Consider the following 24,212-nt stretch of genomic DNA (forward strand, 5'->3'; position numbering starts at 1 on the left):
TGGGCTTGCCGTAATTGGGGTATCATAGCACTGAGCTTAGGAGCATGGGGTCTGTGGTTAGAGAAGCCTGCACGGGAGCCCTAAACCGGCCGTGAGCGTTCAGCAAGTTGCCTCGTCTTCACAGTGTTCGGTTCCTTGTCTATAAATCAAGGTACCAGCACCCAGTAACTGCGTTGTTGGAAGGAGATTTAAATAACAAAATGCAACTAAAATAATTAGCACTGTGTCCAACACATTGTTGGTAGCTCTCATTAGTGTACTTGAAAATAGATTCTGTGTGTAGCAATAGATCCTTTTCCAGAATGTGATCAGAGCAGGGCCTGGGAAGATTGAAAACCCTAGTCACAGTTTATTAAAATTGAGGATATTAGCCTCCTTGAGGTCTAGAGTTAGGGTCTAGAGTTCCTAAATCTCGTCTTCTTACTGGTTTTATAGTCAAGGAGGCAAAAGCATTTTTTTAAAGGATTGTATTTATTTATTTGACAGAGAGATCACAAGTAGGTAGGCTCTCTGAGAGAGGGGGGGGAAGCAGGCTCCCTGCTGAGCAGAGAGCCCGATGAGGGGCTCGATCCCAGAACCCTGAAATCATGACCTGAGCCGAAGGCAGAGGCTTAACCCACTGAGCTACCCAGGTGCCCCCAAAAGCATTTTTGAAAAGGTCTTAATTTTAAATAAATAGCATCTAGGTCGCCCTTTTGTATTCATTTTCATGTACACATAATTAACCTGTCCAATATTTTCTTTTCTATATTCTAAAGCCAAGAACTGGAAGGCCAGGCCCTAAGTTTGCCAAACATAGGGCTAATGCATTGAGCCAGTTAAAAAAAATCTCTTTAACCATGTTAAAACACATAAAAGTTAATTCAGAATATAAAAACTTAAGAGGAATAAAAAGAAGCACAAAAGACAAATGAAAAATTAGGATATAATAAAAATAAAGTATGATTTTTTTAACTTCACTTTTTAAAAAAATTTTAATTCTTGGGGCGCCTGGGTGGCTCAGTGGGTTAAATAAAGCCTCTGCCTTCGGCTCAGGTCATGATCTCAGGGTCCTGGGATCGAGCCCCTCATCGGGCTCTCAGCTCAGCCAGGAGCCTGCTTCCCTCTCTCTCTCTGCCTGCCTCTCTGCCTACTTGTGATCTCTCTCTCTCTGTCAAATAAATAAAATCTTAAAAAAAAAATTTTTTTTTAAATTCCAGTGTGGTCAACATACTGTGTTGTATTAGTTTCTGGTGGACAATATAGTGATTCAGCAGTCTCCTACATCACCTGGTGCTCCTCACAGGTGCACTCCTTAATCCCCATCACCTATTTCCCTCACCCTCTCCCCCATCCCCACATGCCTTCTGGTCAGTTTGTTCTCTGTACTTAAGTGTCGGCTTCTATGTTTGTCTTTTTTTCCCTTTTTTTTGTTTCTTAAATTCTGCATGTGAGCAAAATCATATGGTATTTGTTTCTCTGACTGACTTACCTCCCTTAGCATTGTACTCTCTAGCTCCATCCATGTTGTTGCAAATGACAAGATTTCATTCTTTTTGATGGCTGAGTAATATTCCATTGTGTGTGTGTGTGTGTGTGTGTGTGTGTGTGTGTGTGTGTGTACCATCTCTTCTTTATCTATTCATCCGCACTTAGACTGCTTCCATAATTTAGATATTGTAATTGGAGGTTCATGTGTCTCTTTGAATTAGTGTTTTAGTATTTTGGGGGTAAATACCCAGTAGTGTGATTGCTGGATCATAGAGTAATTCTATTTTTAACTTTTTGAGGAACCTCCATACTGTTTACCAGGGTGGCTACACCAGTCTGCATTCCCACCAATGGTGCACGAGGGTTCCTTTTTCTCTACTTCCTTGCCAACACCTGTTGTTTCTTGTCTTCTTGAGTTTAGCCATTCTGACAGGTGTGAGGTGAGATCTCATTGTAGTCTTGATTTGCATTTCCCTGATGATGATTGACGTTGAGTGTCTTTTCATGTGTCTGTTGCCCATCTGTAGATCTTCTTTAGAGAAATGTCTGTTCATGTCTTCTGCCCATTTTTAATTGGATTCTTTAATTGTTAAAGTATGACTTTATTAGTTATTTAATTTTATAAAGTGTAATTTTAAAAGGAGAAAAACTAGATTGAGTTGCACTTTTAATGAAAGATAAATTAAGAGTAGAAATGTTACAAAGGCAGGAAATAGAAGGCCAGAACTCCAAAAGAAATAAAATAGTGCAAGTTAGAACAAAATACTAAAATAGGGCAGAGCTACAAAGTTATAAGAGTTTTAAAAACAAGGTAAAAATATATCCTCCAAAAAGATAAAGACTAGATCCATCTGGAAGTAGGCGAGCGGCATGATCTTAAGTGGGTTTTCCAAGCTGGAACGATGTCCTGCTCAGGGTTCTCTGTCGAAGCTGCTGAGGGCAGGTTACCTGTTAATACGGACCACCTTTCACTCAGTGCTCCCGAGCCACTCATCTAGGTTGTTTACCTACTTCTATCATTCCTCCCAGGCGCTCTGTGTTGTAGGTATTGTTATCCCCAAACAGAGGAGCAAACTAAGGTTAGCCTAGGCTTGGTTTCACCTATGTTCGATCTTTTTCTGCCTTTCAGGAAATATTGCTGTCATCATCAACAACAGAGACAATAACAAAATCCCATGCCCTTTAATTCTTCCTGCTCACTGGGTCAAGATTAGCCACCAAATTAGGAGAGACAGCCATTCTTAGCAAACAGCCCAGCGATTGTAAACACGTAGTGGGTGCTCTGTGTACCTTAATAAACGTCCGGAGTGTTAGGTTTTTTTAGTATCGTTTTCCCTTCCTCTTTTTTTTTTTCTTTTTGGCACAAAGTTGATTCTGGTTATTCAAATATTTACCTCAGCTCAGTCTCCTAAATATTTCCTTAATGTGGACACTCTCCGTTGTCACTGCCACTACCAAGTTCAGGCCACCATCTTGTCTTTCCTTATATTAATTTCTCAGGGCGCCTGTAGCAAATGACCAGGTGGCTTAAAACAGCAGAAACTTATTCTTTCTAGTTGTGGAGGCCAGACATCCGAAATCAGTGTTGTGCCCAAATCAAGGTGTGGGAGCAGGACCGCTGTGCGCTCCAGAGGCTCTGGGGGAGAATCCATGCCTTGGCTCCTGCAGCTGCTGGCATTTCTTGGCTTGGGACTACATCAGTCCAGTCCCTGGCTCTGTGGTCACGGGGCCTCTCCCTCTGTGTGCATCAAATCTCTTTCTCTTACAAGTACGTGTGTTCGCATTTAAGGCCTCCCCAGATAACCAAGGGCGAACTCCCCATCTCAAGGTTCTGAACTTAATCCCAATTGCAAAGACTCCTTTTTATCATGTCAGGTGACATTCACAGGTCCCAGGGATTAGAGTGTGACTATCTTGGTGGGGGTGGGGGGTGGTGTCCATTTTCCAGTCTGCCACACCTCTAGACTTTCCCAGCCACCTCTCCCTTTTGTCCTCTGCTGGGAGCCCAAGTTCCTTTAAACATGCAGCTCTAATCCTGTGACTGCCTTGAAACTCCCAGCAGCTCCTTGGCTCTTGATGGCCTGACGACCTCTCCAGGTTCTTCTCCCCAGCTTCCCCCTTCACGTCCCACCACACAACCCCACCCCCATGTGTGTTCCTGGAGGAGCGGGTTCACTCCCACCTGGGTGGCCCCTCTCTCTGCCTCTTGTTGAGTGGTTCACTCCAGTTCGACATTCCATTCTCATTTCCCAAAGGACTTCGCTTCCTCTCCCCAAGCAGGGTTGGTGCGCCTTTTGTGTATCCCATGAGAACTCTGATCTTGATAGGGACAGTCTCCTGATCACATATGCACCCTGGGTGTTTCCTGCACCTGGCACAGTGCCTGACACACAGTAGTTGCTTAATAAATAGGCGTTGAGCCTCTTACCTTGCCAAGAGTAATACTATTAACAGAGAGCGCTAATCCACGCCAGAGAGTTTTCGCTGGGGAGGATTGTGTATGCGAATGCCAAAAGTTCCCACGGATCGTTATTTTTAAGCAGAAATCAAGTATTATGTAATTATGGGATCAAAGAAAACATTTTCATGCTTATTACATTCTGTTTTCTTTCAGGCCATTCCTGTGTTTCTCACTTTGCATAATGTAGCTGAAGTTATCCTCTGTGGGCACCAGAAGTGTTTTCGGAAAGAGGTAAATGGTAATGCAGAATGCTAGTTTCACTTCCTTTGCTTTAACTTTCAAAGATGCACCTTTTCTTATGGCCCAAATTAGTGTCTACCTTTTCCTGCCATCTGTTTCCTGATGGTGGTCAAGTCTGCTTGGCAGTTGTCCCTCATTTCAAGGATCATGTTTTTGACATCCCTTTGGTTCATCAGACGTATGTGGGGAGCTTGTGGATCTGAGTGGCACTCAGCTGCGTGGCAGAGCGAGTACCCTGGGATACAAGGAGGAGTTTACTGTGGGCAGAGGAGGAGTGGGGGTGGAGGGCAGCCTTCAAGCCCACAGTGTATCCCAGGGCCACCAGGAAATACACGGCAGAGCCTCACAAAGGGTGTTGGGAGCATCGGCCCACCCTGGGGGAATCCCCTTTGCTTCCCAGGTGACACCCAGCTCCCGGGGTTGTTGGGAGGACACAGCAAGGCACCCGTGTTAAGTGCGTCCAACAGTTTCTGGCCCACAGTAGCTGCTCTGTACATGTTTGCTGTATTTATTAACAGTATTAGTAGTGGTTTTAATTTGGTTCCTCTTTTGGGAGTTCTTTCTTTGTAACATCTGCCCTTTCGAAATGGTTTTGCCTACAGATCTGGAAATTTTCAACTAGAGAGGCTAGTTGGCCATTCAGGCAGCTCACTTCTTACAGGTGTGCAGGGGAGAGAGGTGTCCTTCCCATGGCTGAGGCCCCTCCACACGCCCATGTACCCTGTCACCCCTGCCTGCTCCTTGCAGGCAGCTCTGTGGATGGACTACTCCTTCTGTCCCGGAGAGCTAACCTCTCTCTCTCTCTCTGCTGCCTTTCTTCCCTCAGCCCCCAGACACTGCGTTCTCAGGCCCCCAAGGATAGAACAGGCCCTGGGAGACCCGCTCACAGTAGCCCAGCTCTGGAAGGCTGTTTCTAGAACCGTACCAGTGGGCTCCCTTGCCTGTGCTCCCCTCCACCTCTGCCCTGCCACTTCCTTGCCCACCCCCAGCACAGTGCCCAAGGGAGGGTTGGGTTCAGAGCTGTCCACGGCCTTGTGTCCCTCTCGCCTCCAGCCTGCTCCTTATTCTGCCTGCACCGTTACCCTGAAGTGCTCTGGCCAACGTCCCTGATGCCTGCATTGCTGCGACTCTGTTGGCCTTTTACACCGTTCATCACCAGGTTCACCGCTGCCTTCCCTTGAGTCTCTTGGCCCCCGTGACCTGCTGGTTCTCTCCCCCAGTCTATGGCTCCTCCTCCTCCTTCCTTCGTCTGCCCTACAGGGTCTCCCAGGGCTGTGGGTCAGGAGCCCTTTGTTCCCACGCACACACTTTCTGGACAGCCTCATCCACACCCATGGCAGCCTCCCTCTCAGTTCATGGGTGACTCCTGTGTCCCATGTCTAGCCCAGACCTCTCTCTTGAGCTCAGACCCCTATGGCTGCCGCCTCTGGCTCTCCCTGCAGCTGTCTCCCAGGCGTAGGAAGTGCAAAGGGACCAAACTGGAACTGCTCTGTTTTCACGACCTGCTTCTTAGTGATCTTGATCCTAGTCATCACTGCCCAAGTCAGAAACATAGGGGACCCCTTTGAGTCCTGGTCTCGTCATCCTTCCCCCTACACTCAATTTCTGAATCTGTCCCCTCATCTCCATTCCCACTCTGCTCCCATCTTGGGTCAGGCCCTCATCTGTTTTTTAGGGCTACCTGGCTAGGGGCCAAATGAGATCTTTCTCCCCTGAACCCTCAAGCAGCCAAGTAGGGCCCAGGGCGAGCAGTCCTGGCTTAGATGGTTATCTAATTGTGTTCTGTGCACGCCATCACCTGCCTTTGCCTGCCGGGTGTGCTGTGTGCCTGGCCGCTTTCCCTGCCTCTCCCCATGCTCCCCTTCCTCCACACTGCACCCAAGTGACCTTCTGAAACAGATCTGATCTTGTTCCCCCATGTACGTGGGAGCTGCCCCTGACACGCATGGAGGCGTGCAAAGATTCCATACACCTCAGGTTTTAGAAAATCCAGCCACAACAAAACTTCTCATTTTCCCTAGACCATGTCATGATGTGTTCTTTTCTGTGATCTGTCAGAGAACCTCTTCAAGCACCCACTCATTCATCGCGATTATATTTACGTACCTGTGTACACGCACACCGTGCCAGGCTCCGGGTCTCCAGTAGTGAGCAAAAGGCAACAAAAGGCATGGTCTGGCTGTTCTGGGCTGTTCTTAGGGAACATCAGCTGAGCACATTGTGACACCCACCCGCCGGATTGTATGGCCACAGAGTCCCCTACGGGGAAGTGACATTCAAACACAGACAAAAGCTGAGCAGGAGTTCAGCAGGTGGTGTGAAGGGGAGGGCTCCCAGGAAGAGGAAGCGGCAGATGCAGAGGACCAGATGTCGGAAGGGACTCTGCAGGCGTCACTCTGGGCCAGTGCAGCTGGCGTTTGATAAGAGAGAGAGGAGGGCTTAGGATGAGGCTAGAGACTTAAGACGAGACTTCGATGCTGAGCAAGGAATTTGGGGTGTATACTGCGTGCAGTGGGTGACTGGGGCTGGGTGTGAAAGGCCAGACGGACTGATCAGATTTACGGTGGGGGAGACAGGACTGCAGGTGAGAGGGGATGCGGTGGCAACTCTCGAGTTCTCACGAGGGAGGCCCTCGGTATTTGAGGTTGGTGTGCGTGCAGTTGGAGCCTGACACCTCGGACACCTTAAGGAGCATGAGCACCTCTCTCCAACACTTGACTCATCACATCACCTTGTGATTTCCATATTTCATTAATTCTAACATGTGCTACTTTTTCTCACATTAGAAAAATATTCACTATCTGCAGTTGGGATGCTTCTACAATCAGTGGTGTGCCAGGTCAAATGCTCTCTTTCTTAGTAATATATAAAGAATGGGGAATTTTACACTCAGGGGCATCTGAGGTTCAGTGCAATGAGGTCGGAGTTTCCCTGGGTCTCTGCCTGCTTCCTCTGAGTCCCCTCCTCTGCAGGGACCACGTGGTTCTTGTCTTTGTAGCCCTCGAGTCCAGCCCCAGGACCGCTGCCGAGCTGAACATTCACGAACTAGTCACTGAGCATCTGAAACTCCCCAAGATGCTCAGCTTCTGGGAGAGGGACTCTTGCTTCCTGTCTACAAAGTGAATATTTTTGTTGTGAATTGAAAATGAAGATTTACCTGGTCTGGGAAAAGATCCAGGCATCTCTGCAGGGTGTCGCCTCCCGACTGACCAGTGGGATCACATAGGCGAGGTTGAGTGTAGGAGACAGGTCAGAGCGTCCTCAGGGGTATTTCCATCAGGCAGAGACCAGGGGCCAGTCTTCCAGGCTGAGAGGACCTGTCCTTGGAAGAAATTGGATAAACCAGAATATTTTGAATCTTCATCTCCATTTCATCCCTAACACTAAACAACATCACTTTAAAAAAAAAATTTAATTCCAGTACAGTTAACATACAGTGTTATATTAGTTTCAGGTGTACAATACAGTGATTCAACAATTCTATACGTTACTCCGGGCTCATCATGATAAGTGCACCCTTAATCCCCTTTACCTATTTCCCCCATCCTCTACCCCCCTGCCCTCTAGTAACCACCAGTTTGTTCTCTATAGTTGAGAGTCTGTTTTTTGCTTTATCTTTTTTTCTGTGTTTTTGTTTGTTTATTTCTTAAGTTATACGTGTGGTAGTTGTCTTTCTCTGACGGATTTCACTTAGAATTACACTCTCTAGCTCCATCCACGCTGTCACAAATGACAAGATTTCATTCTTCTCTTTGGCTGAGTAATATTCTGTTGTAAGTATATACACCACTTCTTCTTCTTTTTTTTTTTTTTAAGATTTTATTTATTTATTTGACAGACAGATCACAAGTAGGCAGAGAGGCAGGCAGAGAGAGAGAGGAGGAAGCAGGCTCCCTGCTGAGCAGAGAGGCCAATGCAGGACTCGATCCCAGGACCCTGAGATCGTGACCTGAGCCGAAGGCAGAGGCTTAACCCACTGAGCCACCCAGGTGCCCCTACACCAGTTCTTTATCCATTCATCTGTTGATGGATATTGGCCTGCTGCCATAATTTGGCTGTTGTAAATGCCAATGTAAATGTAAAAGTAAAAAATGCTGCAATAACCATGGGGGTGCAAATATATATTTTTCAAGTTGGTGTTTTCATATTCTTTGGGTAAATACTCAGTAGTAGAATTACTGGATCATACGGTAATTCTATTTTTAATGTTTTGAGGAACCTCCGTACTGTTTTCCACAGTGGCTGCACCAGTTTGCATTCCCACCAGAGAAGCATGAGGGCTCCTTTTTCTCCACATCCTCGCGAGCACTTATTTCTTGTGTTCTTGATTCTAGCCATTCTGACAGGTGTGAGGTGTATCTTATTATGGTTTTGATTTGCATTTCCCTGATACCGAGAACATGGGGCATCTTTTCATGCCATCTCTATGTCTTCTTCGAGAAATGTCTGTCCATGACTTCTGCCCATTTTTAATCAGATTATTTGTTTTTTGGGTGTTGAGTTGTAAAAGTTCCTTATATATTTTGGATACTAACCCTTTGTCAGATGTGTCACTTGCAAATATCTTCTCCCATTCTGGAGGTTGTCTTTTAGTTTTTTGTTTTGTTTTGTTTTGTTTTTTTTTAAAGATTTTATTCATTTATTTGACAGAGAGAGATCACAAGCAGGCAGAGAGAGAGGAGGAAGCAGGCTCCCTGCTGAGCAGAGAGCCCGATGCGGGGCTCGATCCCAGGACCCTGAGATCATGACCTGAGCCGAAGGCAGCGGCTTAACCCACTGAGCCACCCAGGCGCCCCTGTCTTTTAGTTTTGTTGATTATTTCCTTTATAAACAATATCATTTCTTATCAAGGTAAATTAGGAAATAGTTGCATGAATTATGTACTTATTTAGTAATTTTTAAAAAACTCCTTTCTTTCCTTTATGAATGTAATAAACTACAGTAAGTTGTAGAACATGCAGAGGAAGAAAGTCCCAGAAATCAACTGTTATCTTACTTCGCACAGGATACTACTCTATTCTGTCGACTTTTTTCCAACATACATATGTATACATACTGCCACAAATGATATAACATATCCTATTTTCCACTGATCAATTTGTCAGGAATCTCTATTCATGTCCTCATTCTGCTCCACATGGAACATGATGTGTTGGCCAATCCCTGTTTCTAGACTTGCAGGTGGTTTCTACTAGCTTGGCATTAAAATCTGCTCTGTGATGATGATGGAAGATTGGCCATGACCTGTTCCCATAGGATTCACGTTCCTGATCATTTAGCCTGGAGCCTCAACAAAGTGACCAGATGTTACCAGGAGCACAGCTGTGTGACATCTCTTAGACTTCACCTGTCACTCACCTTCAGGCCTGTTTTGTCCAGCGTGTGTCAGTTTCACCAGGCTCCTCTCTAGAGAGTAAGGTTGGCCTTCTCAGGACCTTGTTCCCAGGTTATAAGGATAAGCTCTGTCTGGGGCTGTGGTTCGTGGTCACCATCCATGGCTCTTTGTGCTTGCACGTGCAAGCACATGCACATGTAGTCTGACTCTAAGGTAATATGGGGCTTATAGAATTAGTCTCGCTACTTTGCAAATAGACTTGTCACAGCTGAACATGAGAATGCTGCCATTCATCCTTTTGTTTGTTTGTTCCCCATTTATTAAGTCTACACTATGTATCAAACATCTGGCTAGGCCTGTGGCTGTGGAGCTCTACAGGAATCACTGATCAACTTCACAGGACTCAGCTAGGTGGAGGAGCCAACACATAAACACACACTGTGATGCCCATAGAATGCCATATGGGCTGGAACAGGGGTGTGGGTGGACCGGGGTAAGTCTGCTTATGAAGGGCCAGGGGCAGGATTTGAACCCAGTTCTGCGGCTGGTAGGAATTTTCAAAGTGCAGGGAGAAAGGGCACTAGGCAAGCAGAGGAAGCAGCAGGTGAAGGTAGGCGTCTGAAAGGGCTGGTGGGTGTCCCTGCAGGACTGGCCGGCTGGCAGTGGCAGAATAGTGTCATAAAAGGTCAGGCTCCGGGGCTAGATTACCGAAGCTCAGATCCTGGGGAACTTTGCTAACTTCCCTGGCCTTGGTGTCTGCCTCTGTATCATAAAACCTGAGATGTAAGTAACCCATAATGAAATAAGTCAATACACGTTGGGGCCTAGAACAACCCTGGCACAGAGTATGTTATCCTCAGAGGAAGTTAGCTGACCCCCCTGGAATGTTAGTTACTTATTGTTATTTTTGTTGATGTGACTTGAGAAGTTATACTGACCCTTCAGAACACTGACATATCACTAGGACTTACCCCTGGGTGACTTTCAGACTGAGGAGCCTCAAAAGGTGAACGCCTGATGTTAACTCCTGAGTTGTTTTCAGAGCCCCGGGAAGGGGAGCTCAGTAATGCGTTTAATGCTTGTTCTCATCTCCGTATCTCAGGTTCTGGAGGCGTTTACAATAAAAAAGCAGCCTTCCTCTGTGGAACGGGTGAACTCTTCTGGGCACTGTATTGATCTGCTACAGGGTGATGCAAGCCCCCAGATGGTTGCTGGGTGCACCTGTTACTACTCACGGACCAGCTGGAAGGTGCTCTTTAGCTCTGTCCTGTCTGTTCCTGCTTTTCTGCCTAGCTCTTGAGATGTTGATTGCCTTTAGCCCAGAATCCTTTATTTTTTTTATTTCTTTTTAAAAATTTTTATTTTTTTATTAACGTATAATGTATTATTAGCCCCAGGGGTACAAGTCTGTGAATCACCAGGTTTGCACACTTCACAGCACTCACCATAGCACATACCCTCCCCAATGTCTATAACCCAACCACCCTCTCCCTTCCCTCCTCCCCCCAGCAGCCCTCAGTTTGTTTTGTGAGAGTAAGAGTCTCTTATGGTTTGTCTCCTGATCCCATCTTGTTTCATTTATTCCTTTCCTACCCCAAGCCCCCCACGTTGCCTCTCAGCTTCCTCATATCAGGGAGATCATATGATAATTGTCTTTCTCTGATTGACTTATTTCGCTCAGCATAATACCATCTAGTTCCATCCACGTTGTCGCAAATTAGCCCAGAATCTTTTAGTGACACATTTTCCCACCATGGGGCACTTCTCCAGGTGCCCTGAGCCAGGTCACCCTTTTGGGTCATCCTTTCTGTACTGTAGGGATGGGCTTCCACCAGGTGGCAGTGGAGTCAAGGTTGGCACCGCCAGCTGAGGCAGGTTCCACAGCGATGAGAGGAAAGGAGTTAGAGCTGCAAGCCACTGCTTTGCACACAAACAGGATCTATTTATGAAAACAATGCAAACGGGATTATTTAGTAATGCATGAAAACTGAATATGGGCTTCATAGCAAACCAAGTTACCTTTTCAGTCTCCGCATTTTTAAAAAAATTGTCGCGGCCGGCGTGACAAATCGACCAGGAACGTGAGGTAAGAGGATGGTGAAAAGAAATTAAGAGACAAAGAGATGGGGGCAGGAGGAGCACTGAGGAGGATGTCCAACAGTGCCGATTTTATTCCACATCTTACAAGCATTTATAAGGCAGACCACAATAGAAGGAGTAATACATCAGTACCTAGTCAGATAACCGCAAGTTCCTACTACAAACACATCTCGTGATGCCAGATAATCACGGCTAATGCCATTAGCTACTGTTGATACAAGAAGTTACAATCAACCAGGGAGTGGGTTATGGGAGGTACAGGAACAACAAGGACCAACTAAGAATTCATGACCCTGACCACGTTATTCCCTTCTGTAGGGAGAGCGTGTGGGAAGTCATGTAGGCGAGCACACAACACGTAGCTCAGACCCTTTCTCAGTGTTACTCAACTTTCCTGTCCTTAACCCCTTATCAAGGCGTCCGGACTTTAAAGGAGACACAAGTCAGGGCCTGGTTTGATCCACGACTCCAACCATGCCGTAGCCTCCGACAAAAAATGAAGATACGATTGACCTATAACATCGTATTTATTTCAGGTGTCAACATAATGGCTTGATATTTATATATCTTGCAAATGATCACCATAAGTCTAGTTAGCATCCATCACCATATGTAGTTATAAAAATTGTTTTCTTCTGGTAAGTACTTTCAAGATCTACTCTCTTAGCAACTTGTGAATCTGCAGTATAGTATTAGTAACTCTAGTCCCTGTGCTGTACATGACATCCCCAAGACTGGGGGATGTCTTTTGTAACTGGAAGTTTTTACCTTCTGAGTGCTTCATTTTTATTTTTTTAAAAGATTTTATTTTATTTGTTAGAGAGTGAGAGCACAAGCAGGGGGATTAGCAGGCCGAGGAAGAAGCAGTCTTCCTGCTGAGCAAGGAGCCCAACATGGGACTTGATCCCAGAACTCTGGGATCATGACCTGAGCTGAAGGCAGATGCTTAATCAACTGAGCCACCCAGGTGTCCTTTGAGTGCTTCGTTTTTAAACGCTATATTCATACCTCACTTTTTTTTTTTTTAAGATTTTATTTACTTGACAGAGACACAGTGAGAGAGGGAACATAAGCAGGGGGAGTGGGAGAGGGAGAAGTAGGCTTCCGGTGGAGCAGGGAGCCCGATGTAGGGCTCGATCCCAGGACCGTGGGATCATGATCTGAGCTGAAGGCAGACGCTTAACGACTGAGCCACCCAAGGACCCCATTCATACTTCCCTTTCAAGAGTTAGAGTCAAAAAGCTGTAGTTTGGGGGTGCCTGGGTGGCTCAGTGGGTTAAGCCTTTGCCTTCGGCTCAGATCATGATCTCAGGGTCCTGGGATCAAGACCCTCGTTGGGCTTGCTTCCTCCTCTCTCTCTCTCTCTCTCTCTCTCTCTGCCTGCCTCTCTGCCTACTTGTGATCTCTCTCTGTCACATAAATAAAATATTAAAAAAAAAAAAAAAGCTGTAGTTTGTCCCCAACTAGCAAAGTAATCTTTTTGAAATATCCAGAATTAATGTTATTTCCTCTACCAAATATAGAAACATCTGTGCTTCTTCGTGCTATAACTTTATACATGAGTGCAAAGAACTAATTCCTGTAAAATGGCTAATAAAAATGATGGGCCACCTGGGTGATTCAGTCGATTGAGGATCCAACTCTCGGTTTCAGCTCAGGTCATGATCTCAGGGTTGTGAGATTGAGCCCTGCATCGGGCTCTGGACTGGGCATGGAGTCAGCTTGAGATTCTCTCTCTCCCTCTCCCTCTGCCACTCCCCTCACCTGCTGCTTATGCTCTCACTCTCTAAATAAATTAAAAAAAAAATTTTAAAGACTAATAAAAAGGAGAGAATAAAGGTAGGGCCTGCATTAGAATGTCTTCATTTCGGTGCCTTTTAAATGCCAAGTTTAGATTTCCCCAATCTGCCCTTTCTCTCTCTCTAGGGATGGAGCCAACTGTCCCTTCTCCTTTTTCCTGTTTCTTTATTTGTACATCATCCCAGAGAACTTACAGCACTGCTCAGAGTCAGGGCTGGATCAATGAAAAGCAAATGTAAGGAGGCAGACTGGAATAGAAACTGAACGAGAGCTTGATTTCTCTTCTTCCACAGGTCTCCATCGATTTCTCTCTCTCCCTTTCTTGGTGTGTAAGATATCTGAAGGCTTGGCCCTGGCCTTGTTTTGGGGTTTTGTGAATAAACCCAGTTCTACGGGTGAGGGTAGAAAAACCACACACCCAGAGTTCTTGCCCAAGTGACTCAGCTCTGGACCTCTGAGCCATCCTTTGTGTGGTCCAAGCAGAAAAAGCCTCCAGAAATACCAAGGTGCAGCCAGCTCTTAAGCCCCCATTAAGCTTACTCAACATTTATTTGCCTCTTGATCTAAATATTTTCTTTTAAGGGGAAAAAGAGGATTTATGCAGACTAACTATAAGTCTCTTTTATTTTCATACAGAAAACTTCTCCTGCAAAGATCTGTAGGTAAGTTAACAACAACAACCCACAGCCCTCTAAAATAGAAGATTTAACCTGATTTTAAATGATGACAAATGATTAGAGATTCCTATTTGAGAGCTGACAGAATTTATTATAAACAGTTAAATACCCCTGTTTTGTGTCTTTTGCTAAATTTTACTATCTCTTTCTTTCTCTGTTTTTTTTTTTTTTTGTTGTTGTTGTTGTTGTTTTGTTTGGTAATATTCTGTTCCTAAGGGGAAAATAACCCATGCTTGATTTCAGTCACTGATGCCCAAAACTTCACTAAGAGTTGTGCAATACTGATGGGAGAAGGAAAATGGAAAACATGGAAAATGACTTAAAATGCTTACAATCATGTTTGCACTTTATTGGGTTTCTATGATTCCCTTGGTGGGACAAGCACTGGCCGCAGGGTCAGGGATCTGGGTCGTGGTCTTGGGCCACAGCAAGGCGACCAAGGACAGACTTCATGGCCCTTTGTGCCTTGTTCCCTCGGCTGAAACTCGAGCTGGGCTGGACTCTCGGGCCGGTCCCCACACCCTGTTATGTGCTAACCTGTAACCCTGTTCTCTAGCTGCTTCCGGCCTCCTTGGCTATAGCTCTAAAGCTCAGTCGTGAGGATAGAAAACCAACAGAAATGCTTTGACACATGGATTTAGGACTTTTTGTTTCAAATATTTCTGGGCTTTCATCCAGTCTCTTATTTTGCCTTTATTACAGGCTGCTACTTGGAAAAAGAAAAACACAACACTGTCAGGACTCATCCTCTTGTTTAAAAGATTAGCAGGTGTTAAAGAGAGGCATTAAAACCCACTAATACCTGATATAATCAGGTGTTGCTCAAGGCCAAGTTTGGTGGGAAACCAAACAATGTCTTCCACCTGGCTGTTCCCCATCTCCTCTCAGCCCCAAGGGCTGTCTGTGTAAGAGGACCTCTAACATGCATTGCCTGTGGATGGGGAAGTGTCCTGTAGCCTATAAAGCCTTCTGCTGTAGGTAGACACCAAACCTATTACGGTTCTCCTCTCCTCTCCCCACCTAACACCTGCCTAATTCTGTGAAGTCCCAGAAACCCTTCCAGCTGCCTCCCTCCATTCACCCCACCCTTTGCCTCAGAGTCCCTTGACAATCTGCTGCCTTGGAGTCTTCTGGAGGCCCTTTGTGTGTGCACCGTCAAAGCTGGTGAGGCTGTAGAAGGAGGGCAGGCCAGAGTGGAGGACCTCCTTGTATCCCAGGGTGTCCCGTGTTGTGCTGACCTTCCAGGGCTGTGAGGTCCCACCTCTGAGGATTCCCCGTACTGGTTCCCCTGCCCCAGGCCGCCGGCCACACGAGGTGGGTTCTGCATATTGGCAGGAATGCCACGGGAGTGATGTGGCCGTCTTGGTATGTTGTATCAGGAGGCATATGGAACACACCTGTCCCATCACTGGAGATGTTCAGGTTGATCATGTGGGGAAGGTAAAGCATAAAAGATTTTAACATGCATTCCACGGCGTTTCCTTTTTCCTAAGTGGCAGAACTGCAGTCTGATTACCCAGTTTTTGTGCATTTGGGGGGACCTACGGTTTAGAAAATTTCTTATTACCTGGTTCACGGGCATCTTGTTTTTCTCAAGCGAGTTAGCTGTGGTTTTGCAAATGTCCTGCAAGTAAGTGCCCATGTCTGGGGATGAGGCCAGCTGAGCCCCAGGGAGGGAACTGTCTGGTCCCCAGGGGGGCATGCAGTGGAAAACTGCACAGGTAATGGGGTTCTCAGAGGAGGGAAGGGCACGGGGTGGAGTCTCACAGGGGCTCAGCCTCAGGCTCGATCCATTCCATGTGTTTCAGCCCCCATGCTCTCTGGGCAGCCCTTTGATACTGAAAAGTGAAGCTGCCTGTTTCATCTCTCTTTGCACAGTGCCCTCTTCCTCCTGGCTGCCGCAGGATGCCTTCCCTTCAATGACCCCCAGGTAAGTTCAAGGGCACTCATTTTGCCTTCCAGGTGTCTTTTATGGTCTGAAGCTTCTGTGTATGAGCAGAACTTCCTAGTCCTTCTTTTGGGAATCAGAAGAACCCCAGCCTCTGCAAAAGCTAGGTGCCTCTAGGCCAGGTCAACACCTTTTCCGCAGGTCTTCGCCTTTTCTTCAGGGCTGTGGCAGCTTGGTGGAGCTCTGGGCTCCGCGGGCCATGGCGGGTGCCATTGGCCCTCTGTTTGTGCTTGGAGGACCCACAAGTCCCGACCCAAATTGCCCTAGCCTCATGTACTGAGGTGATGTTGATTTTCCCTTTCATCCCAAGGGCCTCATCTGCAGAGTGATTTTCACTTTGTTACCCTGAGTTTTTCCTTATTAGGCCCTGAGGACCCGCCTCCTCACCCCGCCCCCGTAGTCATCTTGTGGTGGGTCTGTCTTCTCTCTTTTCTCCCCCAGCAGTTATTAAGTCCCCATCAAGTGTCAGGCACTGAGCCAGGCTCTGGGGACACAAAGAAGAATTGTCCTCATCCAGGCAGAAGTCAGAGTCTAGTCAGAGCAAAGGAGAGGAGGACAGACAAGAAACAGATAATTATAGCATGGGGAGGCCAGGGCTCTGTCGTGGGGAGATAGGGATGCCATGCGGCACCTAAGAAGACTCGGGGGACCAGGGAAGTGGGAAGAACTAATGATTACAGGAAGCCAGCTATGTGCCAGGCTCTGGGCCAATGCTTCATGTGCTTTATTTTATTCAAAATCTAGCAGTTGCCCAAGGAGGACTCTTACTGTCTCCATTGCATAGCTAAAGAGTAACGAGGCCACCACGTCACCAGCTAGTGAGTAAGTGGGGATCTTTCTGATGCTAGAGCCGGACTCTGCTCTCTAGACCTCAATCTTGGAGGGCGAGGAACAGATGGCCAGAAGAAGAAAGCAGTTGTGGGCACCGTCGTAGAGGTGTCCTGCCTTTCTGGGATTCAGCTTTAGTGAGCACTATGTGCATGCCCCTCTGTAAATTCCTGCCCTTCTGGAATTTACAGGCTAGTGGATGGTGGAGAAAGAGACAGATGATACATGAAACAGAATGTAGTAAGTGAGATAAACTTCTACAGAGAAAAATAAGGAGGGGAAGAAGAGAGGGAGTGCACCTCAGCTGAGTTGGTAGGGGAAGCATTCGGGCTTGGGGAGGTGCAAGTTCTTCCTCTGGGGGGCATGCAGTAGATGGGACTGGTGGGGTTGACAGGGGCTTGTCCTAGAGATCCTTGAGTGCCATGAGTTTGGATTTTATCCTGAAGTACTGAATGATTTTAAGCAGTAGGTGACACCATCTGATTAGGCTTTTAGCGACACTGTGTGAAGGCGGTGTGGAGAACAGGAAAAAGGGTGCTGGAGGCAGAGAGCCCTATTAGGAAGATATCATAGGCATCGAGGTGAGAAATGAGGATGGACTGGCCAAAGGCCGCAGATTCCTGTCATGGCAGCCTTGCTTGACACCATTCACTGACATTTAGGGTTTCTGATGACCACTCTGGGTCCTGTTTGTCCCTATTTGTAGCCATTTTATTATTATTATTTTTTAAATCCTGTGTTACAGTTTGATCCCGGTGGATATTTCTGGGCTGTAATTCACTCATTCTGCGTAGGTAAGTTTTAAAAGAACGCTTACTTAAATCATTGAGGCTTATTATTTAGACCTTATGATATATCCACTTTTCGGAGACCTTGAACGATAGGAAGATTACAGACAAGGCAGGCGTCAAGGTTAAACTTAAATGGGCATTTTCTTATCTGATTTTCCTGTTTGGGAGTTTTCCTCAAATATTCCCATTTCTGATATAGTCTCCTCTTTTTCTCAACAAACGTTAATAAACTCACCACGGCTCTGGCCTGCCTGCTCACGTCTACTTGAGAAACGCTGGTTGGTCTTTAAAAATGGTGAGAAGAGATCCAGAAGTTTGTGTCAGAAACACTGTCCTTCAGCAGCATACCCAAAGAGAGGGAAGCGGGGGAACTCAGAGGGCCATCTGACTTCATTTCCAGTCATCTGTTCAGTTTTTCCTGTCTGGAGTCTTAGGGGGAGCAGGGCCCTGCTTTGGCTACACACGGTTCAGAAATGCCGCGTGTCCCTTCCTCCCGCGCACCTGGCAAAGGAAGCTGAAACCTGTCTGTGAACTGTGTCCTTCTGCTGATCACGAGCCCTCCCTGCCCAGCCCTCTCTGTACTGAACAGTCATCACAGGGGATTACTGTACTGGCATCCTGGGCTCCCCCCAAGAGCGGTGGTGCCACCCCCTGTCGGTGGGGTGGGGGTGACCCTCTCCGGAAGAGCTGCCCTCGCCCTTGTGGTTTTCGTGCTTCCCCGCGGGTGCGGGCAGCCCCTTACACAGAAAGTCCTGTGCCAGTAACACATGCTGCTTCATTTTCAGGGGCATATAAGATACTGCAGAAGGCCTGGAAACCCAGTGCGCTAAGGTAAACCTTTTCCGGTGTGGTGGGTTGTTCGGTTGAAGCAAAGGGGTGAGACCCACGGTGTCGTGAGCTTGTTCTGTTCAGCTGGCGACTCTGCCGGGGGCCCTCAGGGCCATCTCTCCTGCTGTTGGGCCCTTGCATGCGGGCACCACCAGCACCTGATCCTACCCACCGTCAGCAGTGGGTGAAGAGCGGGGGGGGGGCCCTGGCCTCTTCCTGCAGGGGCAGCTGTTCAGATGACATTTTTATAAAAATTACATGACCCGCTGCTTTGGGGCCCCAGTTTACTTCTTCCAGCTCGGAGGCCAACTCTTTTTTCTTGTTTCTTCAGCCCCTTCCTAACTTGACTTCATTCAGACCCAGAAGTTCCCCCAGGCCTGAGCTCTGTGCTGGGGTAAAATGAGAGCTCTGTTGCTCAGTGAACTCACCAGACGACAGACAAATGTCAGTGAAAGAGAGAGGAGTCCCGGCATGGGATGGCCTGCAGCTGGGAGATTCAGAGGCCCCGGACTGGCCCCCTGGCCTCTGGGTTTTTGGGGCCAGCAGAAGGACGCCTGGAAGAAGATTATACTCTCAGAGGCAGTGACTTTTAGTCCTTAGAACACCTTTTGTTCTTTTAGTGAAGGGCTTCTGTAGCAAAAAGCCAGCAAAGTTGCCAGATAAATATAGAATGCCCAGTTAAATTTGAATTTCAGGGAAGTAGTGAGTCCTTTTTTTAGTGTAACTATGGCCCATGCAATATTTGGAATATACTTGAACGCGATTCTTTATATGAGATTCAGATTTATTTGGGTGTCCTGTATTTTTATCTGTCAAATATGGTGGCCCTGGGAGCCAGCCAATGGCCTGAGAGACTTGACTCTCCTTTCACAGTGGGAAATGTACATGTAGGAGATAATCTGTCACAGGTGAAAGTGTTTGTAATAACTATTAACTAGGACGTGTTTTTTTAAAAACAAGCCAGGAACAAGTTTTGAATATAAAGTATACTTCATACAATTTATTGACAATTTTTAAATGTAGAAATTTAACCATAGATATAATTTACTAGAATATAATGCCTCTTTTGTGTATGTAAAACACTTCTGTTATTTTACATGTCTTATCTCTCTTTTTTTTTTCCTAACTCCTTAGCGACATTGACCAGCAGTACTTAAACTATATGTTCAGGTAAAATATAACTTACGTTTTCAAGAAACAACTTATATCTTTCTAGAGCTAATGGATTTTTAGTTCCCAATAATATTTTGATTAGAGAGTTCTGAGCCAGGGTGCCCACCAGAGAGGCAAGCTAAATAATTTGTGAGATGACTAGAAGTTGAGAAAACCAAATTGTAGTTCTGTCCGTAGACCAGGCAAGAGGAACCTCTTTCTGGCTCCAGAGTTCAGAAGGCCATGCCTTTCCCCATAGGTGCTGAAGTCTGTAAGGCTAAGGGGACATTTCTTCCCAGGGCCCACTCCCTGTAGTGTGTGTGTTTTTTGCAGCTACATGTAAGGCCTGTCTAACAAACCCACGACTTCTGAATGACCCAACATTCTCGCTGCCTTTCTCCTGACCTTCCTCTCCTCCTGCCTCTTCGCATGCGCCCCTCCTCTGAGCCATCAGAGAACCTGCACTTTAGGGGCAGAACAAAGGAAGAAATTGAGAGAAACTGAAATGGTGCAAGGAATTAATCCCGGGGTAGAGAGGGGGCAGCGCTTTCATACTAACAGTGGCTTCCCTGTTCAAACTGTCCTCCACACTGCCTATAATGTCACCGACTAGAGACTTTGATGGTTCTCCATCCTGGTGCCCTTGAGCCCACCCAGAGGTGTAATGGAGTAAAACAGCTGATGCCCGGATCTTGCCCTTAGAGAGCCTAGCCAGGGTGTTGGCTATTCTGATGTCCAGCCAGCATAAGGACCAGCGTAGGTTATCTGGCATTAAAATTTTTAAAAATTCCCTCCTATCCTTGGATAAAAAGTTGTATTCCTAACCTCTAGCCAGATAGCTGGCCGGGCAGCATGGAATTGTGATGGAAGAAGGTGACCCTGGGGTGACCTGGGGCAAAGTGAAGGTGCAGTGGGCGGGTGCTTCCTGGGAGACGGGAGAAGCTTCCAGAGAAGAAGATGGGAGAATACCAAGGACCAATAGGGCCAGTGTCAGAGGAACACTCCTCCTCCTCTTCCTCCTTTTCGGCTTCTATTGCCCATCAGTCCAGGTAGTTTCTAGGCACATGGTGGGTGAGATCGATCATTCTGTGGGAAATCTAGCTTATCTTCTACAGAACTAATTTTATGGTAAACACACATACCTCATGCTCAACAGCTAGTTTTTCGATTGCAGCCAATCTATAATTGAGAGTCTGCTTTGTTGAGCTTACGCATACTCTTGGCAGATTAGGTGAGCATACTCTTGGCAGATTAGGCTACACGGCTGGCCTTGGAGTGGGGTGTGGGTCCTCGGCCCATCACAGGGTATGGTCAGCCCCCTTGCCCAAAACCGAGGCATCTCAGGAGATCTCACCCTCTCACTGATGAGTGAGACCATTCTCTGCAGATAATCAGCTTTTAGGCAGATTTCACTGTTTCTGAGCAGAATGGGCGGAAATGCGTGTTGCTGTTTTCTCGGTGCTGGGGGAAGACTTCTTACTGCTCTGCTCTTCTGTTTTCAGCGTGGTGCTTCTGGGACTTGCGTCTCATCCCACAGGTAAGTCAGTTTGTTTTCTGTGGCCCATTCAACCAGCGCTGTGACCCGGTTGTATCTCTGAGGGAGATTCTGTGAGAGAGCGTGGTTTGCCTGCCAGGATGGGAGCTCCGGCGTTAGGCATGGCCCACGTGCTGGAAACTGGTCTCAATGACCCCTTGTGGATCCATTGCCCATGAATTTATTCTTACCCCTTCTTGAATTTTGTCGTCTTTGTTTTCATCTGGTACAGCCTCAGCTGTCCAGACAGGCTTGTTATCTGCTGGATAAACTAGTGCTCACGTTCTCTTTTTCTAAAGTTCCTTCTTTAAACATCCAGAATTGCCTCAGTCCTAGTGGGAAAGGATTTGGTGGAAAAGTTCAGATTCACCCTACAGCCGACTGACATCCTTTCGTACATTTTTATCATACGCGATCATACGATAGTCATCATTGCAGAAGAAGGAAGTCAAATTTTAAAGCTTACCTTTGCCCTGTTGGCTGCCTTGATTATTTTACAATTGTTTCCCAGATTCAGGAATCGCCTACAATACTCTGTTCCATTGTGGTTTTTTACTCTGAAAGGTTTTGAAGTTGATGCCAAATGTCACGAAATAGTATCCGCGTGCGGTATGGCTGGAAATGCACATTTCATCAGTCAGGCTCCTTCAACCCATGTCTGTTGGCCGTTTGCTGGGGCTTAAGGCATTTCCCAAGCCCTCAGAGTGTCAGTTAAAATGAGAAAGGTGAACTGGCTTATTTCTAAAGCCCTTTCTAGCTCCCGTTGTGCCCAAAACGATGACAGCTTTCTGCTGGTGCCTTTAGCTGTTTCAGATTATTTGAACTAGTCTCCCAAGGAAACTGTCAGTAGCGACGCAGTGTTTCTTGGTCGTATCTGACCCATCTGAACCTGTGTCTCATGAGGATACCTCGAATTTCTTTTCTCAGAGCCTTACTCCATACTTTCCCACAGTGATGCACACCTGCTGTTTTCTGCCCATTCCCCCAGCCTGGGGCTGTCTCCCGACTATGAGGTTTGCTGTTGAGTGCCCTCTGCACACTCGTGTTGAAAACCTATCCTCAGCAAAACAAAAATCGTATGAAACCCATGATGTGAACCCTACCCATTTCCCCTCACCTGTGCCACAGCTTCTATGCCTTGGCGCGTGCCTCCTGTCATTCTTTCATGCCGTCAGGAGGTTGCCGTCCAAGAGATACTCACAAGCCCCCGAAGCACCCTCCCCCTTGCAAAGCGGTTTTGGTCAAAGCCTTTGGAAAGTTCGCTGGTTCTCCTCGAGCTGCATGCTCATTTGCTTCCTGTGGAATTAGTGGTGGACTTGGGTGACTAATTCTCACGTAAAGAAATCACTCTGCCTTTCAACTAAGAGGTGATGCTTGTTTTTTTGTTACTCATGATTCTCAGAGCTGGAAGGAGTCTTAGTGATTATCCGTGTTGCCACCTCCTTTTGCAAATTGGGAACTTGAAGCCCGGAGCAGTTAAGGGATGTGGCCAAGGTGGAGCAGGGGAGGCGAGTAGCCGAGAAAGACTGGAATTTAGGTCCTGACCCATCTCCCAGGTTTTTCTTTTTAAATGCTTCTTTTTTCAGGGATCCTGTGGTTTATTAGAAAGTCTCATGAGTGAGTGAATACTTAAATACGATTTTTAAAAATTTCCTCTGAGAGCTTCTCTTGGATTTTGTTTTTACTTTGTTCTGTTTTTGAGAGAGAGAGAATGTCTGTGCATGCACACATTTGAGGGGCCAGGGAGCAGAGGGAGAAGGAGAGAGAGAATCTTAAGCAGGCTCCAGGCTCAGCACAGAGCCCAGTGTGGGGCTTGAACTCACAACCCTGAGATCACGACCTGAGCGGAAATCAAGAATCAGACACTTAACCGACTGAGCCACCCAGGCTTCTCTTGGTTTGAGGGGCATTTGTCTACCAGTTTCTGAGCACAGGGATGCAAGTAATAGTTTATACAGTTTGGCCACCATTCCCACATTTCACCTTGAGTTACTGCTAAACTTTTAGGTTAGTGCAAGGATATACTCTCTGGGCACACAAAGTGGTCAACAGCCTATGGTCATAGAATGGCCTGGGCAGAAGAGTAATTTAAGATAGGCCCCTGATTCTTTTTGAGGTGATGAAATGTTCTGGAATTCGGTAGTGGTGATGGTTGTACAACTCGGATAATATGCTAAAAACTACTGAATTTTTAAAAATGATTTTATTTCTTTATTTGACAGAGACACAGCGTGAGAAAGAACAAGCAGTAGGGTGGGAGAGGGAGACGCAGGCTTCCCGCTGAGCAGGGAGCCTGATGGGGGGCTCGATCCTAGGACCCTGAGATCATGAGCTGAGCTGAAGGCAGCTGCTCAACAACTGAGCCACCCAGGTGCCCCCAAACCACTGAATTTTTAAAAATGTATGGGGGTTATGGGGCTCCTGTGTGACTTGTTGGTTAGGGATCTGATTCTTGATTTTGGCTCAGGTCATGATCACAGAGTTGTGAGATTGAGTTCTGCATTGCCCTCCAAGCTGAACATGGAGCCTGCTTAAGATTCTCTCTTTCCTTCTCTCTCTCTGCTCCCTCTTCACTCTTTCTCTCTCTCTCAAAAAAAAAAAAAAAAGTATAAAAAAAACAAAAACAAAACAAAAAAAAAATCACTCTTATTTTGAGAACCTATTTGAAACTCAGTTATACCAGAAAAAGATATTTGCAAAGATTAATTTTCCTCCAGATTATATTAAAAAAAAAAGGCATGGACATCAGATGCTTAGTCCCGTTCCTTCTGCAGGCTTTGATCACTTGTCTGGTGAATGATTGATGGGTCTGTGGTGGGCAGCTCGGGAGTTGTAAATCCTGTGGGATTTATCAGAGAGACTGGGCACACTTTTCCGGAGGGACTCCTGGATGCAGGTTTGCTGTGTTGCAGTTTTTCAGGTGGCTGAGGGGATTGTCTCTGAAGAGGCCAGGTGAAGAAAGCCGGGCTCCTGAGAAGGATCTTGCTGGCCTGTAAGACCAGCTGGACTCTGGTAGCAACAGACGAGGTGGTCTTGGCTTCTTGCTTG

General features: G+C 46.6%; 1 protein-coding gene across 6 annotated transcripts in view; it reads left to right on the plus strand.

Moving 5' to 3' along the window:
* Positions 1-24,212, plus strand: part of TMEM241 (transmembrane protein 241) — a 116,873-nt gene that overhangs the window by 42,237 nt on the left and 50,424 nt on the right. For 4 of the 6 annotated variants that reach the window (XR_004382919.1, XM_032859766.1, XM_032859767.1 and 1 more), the window contains exons 5-11: positions 4,085-4,162; positions 14,043-14,068; positions 15,962-16,013; positions 17,605-17,653; positions 18,436-18,481; positions 19,613-19,648; positions 21,133-21,167. Coding sequence is in view for 5 of the 6 variants with exons in the window: in XM_032859766.1 (XP_032715657.1) it covers positions 4,085-4,162; positions 14,043-14,068; positions 15,962-16,013; positions 17,605-17,653; positions 18,436-18,481; positions 19,613-19,648; positions 21,133-21,167 (322 nt within the window). In the remaining variant the exon portion in view is untranslated. Of the gene's footprint in view, positions 1-1,262; positions 1,286-4,084; positions 4,170-14,042; positions 14,069-15,961; positions 16,014-17,604; positions 17,654-18,435; positions 18,482-19,612; positions 19,649-21,132; positions 21,168-24,212 lie in introns of those variants that run through there. The other 2 variants (XM_032859770.1, XM_032859769.1) reach the window with 2 other exon arrangements.

The sequence above is a fragment of the Lontra canadensis genome, unplaced genomic scaffold (genome assembly GCF_010015895.1).
Source record: "Lontra canadensis isolate GAN:19392208 unplaced genomic scaffold, GSC_riverotter_1.0 scaffold17, whole genome shotgun sequence".
NCBI lineage: Eukaryota > Metazoa > Chordata > Mammalia > Carnivora > Mustelidae > Lontra > Lontra canadensis.